The sequence below is a fragment of the Dioscorea cayenensis genome, unplaced genomic scaffold (assembly GCF_009730915.1).
Source record: "Dioscorea cayenensis subsp. rotundata cultivar TDr96_F1 unplaced genomic scaffold, TDr96_F1_v2_PseudoChromosome.rev07_lg8_w22 25.fasta BLBR01000055.1, whole genome shotgun sequence".
Taxonomy (NCBI): domain Eukaryota; kingdom Viridiplantae; phylum Streptophyta; class Magnoliopsida; order Dioscoreales; family Dioscoreaceae; genus Dioscorea; species Dioscorea cayenensis.
Window position 1 is genome coordinate 1,022 of NW_024086446.1, and position 4,173 is coordinate 5,194.

The 4,173-nt window shown below is 46.3% G+C and overlaps 1 protein-coding gene across 1 annotated transcript; it reads right to left on the minus strand.

Moving 5' to 3' along the window:
* Nucleotides 1–295: 295 nt before the first annotated feature.
* Nucleotides 296–3,222, minus strand: LOC120253345 (NADH-ubiquinone oxidoreductase chain 2-like). Its single transcript, XM_039261680.1, has 2 exons — nucleotides 3,035–3,222; nucleotides 296–1,798 (listed from the first exon to the last, which is right to left on the minus strand). The coding sequence occupies exons 1-2, from the start codon at nucleotides 3,220–3,222 to the stop codon at nucleotides 1,360–1,362; spliced, it is 627 nt and encodes a 208-aa protein (XP_039117614.1). The 3' UTR covers nucleotides 296–1,359.
* Nucleotides 3,223–4,173: the final 951 nt, after the last annotated feature.

The window sequence follows — 4,173 nt, forward strand, 5'->3', positions numbered from 1 at the left end:
AACATAATCCCGGTTCAACATATAAACCTATTTCTTGGTCAACAACCAACTTAACTTCCTAAAAAATGGAAAAAGAAATAAAGGAAAGACTCTTTTTCTGTACGGAGATAAAAAAGAAAAAAAGCAAATGAGCTAATGGGAATATTAAAAGTTCATTTTTTTAGACAACTACGCTGACATTCTAATATCTGTTGCTTGCCCTCGCCATTTATTTGGGGATACCCGCGCGGGAGAGGATACCTATCATCTTTTTATATAAAAATAATGCATTTTTTTATTGGCAAAAGTGCCATCCTCTTTTTTTGGAAGAGAGGAGACACTAGATATATGCCGACATTACAGAGGCGCCGCCCTTCCATATGGATCCTCGTGGATGCGGAAATCACACGTGTGTTAACCTCCTTATGTTCAGGAAAGGTCCCTTTTCTACCCGACGCGTGGTAAAATAGGGGGACATCTCAAATCAAAAAAATTGGGTAAATGGCGACTCACATGACCCCTTCTATTTGAATTGAAATAGTAGACGATATGAAGAGGAATGGGGTCAATAGCGAATGGTTCAAAGAAGCGGTACGATTCCTAACCGATTTTTTGAACTGACTCAATTCCTCTCTTCCCCTTAATTTTTTTAGCCAACACCATCAACTTGGGCAAAGCCAAAAATATGATGAATAGAAAGAGATCAGAAAGATACGCGGACGACTTGACGGATGTTTCCGTGAGCAGTAAGCTGCGGATCTCCCCTTTTTTTGGGGGGAAAGCTGGTGGCCTTTTGGCGTGCTAATTCTTTCGACGGGGCGGCCTGCCTTCGGTAGATCCGATCCGGTCGAGGTGGTTTTCGTTTACCAGCGCGTAGGTGGTCTAAGTTCCTATGACACCGAGTCTTTCTGGCCCCTGTGAACATATTTTCTTAATGTATTAAAGAGGGCCTCTCTAACCGGTGAAAAGTGGTAGGTGTCCACTAATGGCTATTCCTGGCTCGGCTCCGATAACGCAATTCCGGGAGGAGTCGGTAGTTGGGCACTGGATCCCTTCGGACCTGGAGAACGTGTGAGGCTGGGTCGGGGTTTGGTGAACCAACGAGTCGCTCCTCTAGTTGAAGTATCGGGCCCCTTTTTCGTTGCCTAGGTTACACCTTCGGAATACCCCAGACGGGGATTTCGCTCTACTCCCCCCAATCTTCACTTTACGCCACGCCGACTCTCCGTCGTGGAATTAGACCAAGGGGAATCCACATAGGAAGGACCCCGTCTCCCCCATCTTTCGCACGTAGGAGATCAAGACACAGCCTCATGGCTATGGGGAAGTAGATCGATTGCCCTAGATAGACAACTACATAGAGGGTCTCCACCCACAAGTCTAAAAAGAAGTTTTAAAAATTTGATCGGTAGTAGTCCGGTCGCACCCGAACAAGAATATTCCAGAGGGAAATGCACCTAAGATCAAATATTTCGAACCGGCTTCCGTGGAAAATTCAGACTTTCTTTTTGATGCTGCGATCACATAAAAACATAAACTTTGAGGCTCAATAGCTAAATACATGGCAATTAAATCATGAGCCGAGATCATTAAGAGCATACTGCGAGTAGGAAGTGGAATTAATACAATGAATTCAAAAGCATCAAACCTCTCTTGTTCGGAAAAATCGAAACACATCGAAATGGTACCAGCCGTACTTAATAATAGAAGGATTTGGCAGAAATATGTAGAATTGTCCCTCCTAAAAAGATTCTTCCGGAATAAATGGGCAATAGTTAGGAGAGGTGCGCCAGCGGCGAGCAGAAGCAAGGTTATTAGATACCGAAGGAAAGCCCGGCCAGAACCACACGTGCAAGTTTCCTTGCATGTGGCTCGTCCGTGATAACTTCTTCGGATTTGCGTGAACTAGCGGACCGATCACTAAGTGGGATGCTCCCTTCAGCATGAGCGAACCTTTTCGGAACTGGTTAGGAATAGGCGCCACTATCCCAGCCCGGATCAAGCCAGGTTCTATTGATCATATCCCCTTCCCAACAGTTGTACCTTGTCTTGGGGCGTCTTTGGCTTTATTCGATCAAGCCCGCCGGAAAAATCAAAGTCTTTTTCTTCCCGTCCCGGGTCATAGTGAGGCGGAGGTGCGTCCACAGAAGAGGAAATCGCAATGCATCTTGCTCAGCAGGTCTAGCTTGGAGTGGGAGTGTTGCGGGGGTAAGGTAAGAAAAGTGGCCTAAGATAAGAGAGGAAGCCAAACCAACCAGGGCCATTGTATTGAGCGCAGCTAAGCTAATATGCGCCGAAGAAGGCTTACGGGGGTCAGCTCTCTTCGGTCCGGAGCATTGATTCCCCATAACGACGAATAGGCTAACTCTATCTCTCAATCCTGTGCTCGAGAAGGTCCCCCAGTTCCTCGGCTGCACCTTGAGGTGCATTTAGTTGTCTAACTTTATACTCGGGATATTCCCCACTCCATGGCACCTTTCGCTCATCCATTCAGCCCGCCCGTCGAGACGCGGCGCCCTTTCTTTCTCATTATCATCTACCGCCCTTTCTTTCTTCCTGTCCCTTCACACATAAAGATCGTCGTATGTATCTTCGACTTCGGTTGCCGGTGCAGGTAGGAGTACATTATGGCAGGATCAGTCACCTGGGCAAACCAACCCTCCTCCAAGAGGAATTGTGCTATGCCCCCCCAATATCCCTATGGAGCGAAAGAGCTGCCTAGTGATCCCTAGGTTGCAGCACGTCCGGTCGTTAACTCCTCGCGCCGCTGCCGCCGTTTCTAGGACCGACCGACGCCTCACCTGCACAGGTACGGTACCTACGTAGTCTAGTGTCAGTCGCACATTCATAATAGCGTTCGGACTCATGTGCCTTCCAGAATCCGGGGAGTTCCCCTTGCTCCTGCTGCGTACGATTAGCCAGCCTTGCGGCGGCAAAAAGGATTAGGGCGTCCCCCATGCTACGGTTCCCCTGCGGTCCGGCCGCATTAGGTTAGGGAGCTGGGCGAGAATAGCTCCCTCCGCATCCCCAAGCGCGCTGCCCTCCTAGGCGCGCAACACTAAGTAATCCAAGCCAACCCACATTACTGACTAACGGTGGATAATCATCTTTCTTAGAGGTACTAAATACAACTCCATGAATGAGCAAAATGAAGGTTGCGTTAATGATAAAGATCTCTGGGGAAACCACTAAAAAAAAGATTGAACATGTGGGAGGGAAGAGAGATTTGAATTCTGCTTTCATTTCCCCGTCTTAGAAAGAAAAAGAGTTACTTACGGAATGTAAAAATTTTTTTCTCGACGCCGGCCAGGCCTAACGAAACCCTCAGACCGTAAGCCAAGTTTCCAAAAAGGGGCCCACCTCACCTATCCCCTTCTTAGGAAGGCTTTTTCCGATCAATGAGCGAGCGTAGGTAAGATCAAGTCAGGTAGGTAAGCTACATAGTAGGATGCTTGCTTTCCTCAATCAGCAAAGCAAAGAGTAGCGAGACGTCTTTCTGCTGGATCAGTTTCGCCCAGTCATTATTTCTTTCTCTTATCTATGACATTAAAAAAAAAGAATTCTATCTCTTCGATGACCATTATTCAACTACGATTTTCTTTCGTACATGCATTCCGTTCACACTTAATTAAAGGAGAGAGAGAATCAATGGGAGTGGTGGGGTTAGCATGACATATGTCAAGTGATTATAAAAGAAATGCGCTGTTACCTTGATTGAAGCGGGTAATATATCGTCCAAAGAAAGGTCCAACCATGGCTACCATAGCTTTGAAAGAAGCACCTATTTTAATCTGTATGCGTCTTTATTAGTGCAAAGTGGTACTACTCGGCATAGGACCGAGACTAGTAGAGGAAAGCCCTATTGATTGGCTTGCTGGTCAAGGAAAGTTATTATACAACGAAAGAAACGGATGAAGCAAAATCAAAAAAGACAAGACGACCATTAGTGTTATCGAAATAAAGTACCTCGAAATCAGCAGATTGAGGATTTTCGTGTTGAGTCTTGCTCGTAGCATCGTCTTCCCATCTAAACTCGAGTTGAGTTGAGCAATCCGCAGTAAAAGACTGACGAACGAGATCGGCACTCAGCTTTTTTGAATTAACCCTCCTCAGTCAGCGTCGAGAGAGGGATAAGATAAATTGGTCTAGGCAAACAAAGGGAGTGGGCTCATGCTCATAAAGTAAAATAGCTTT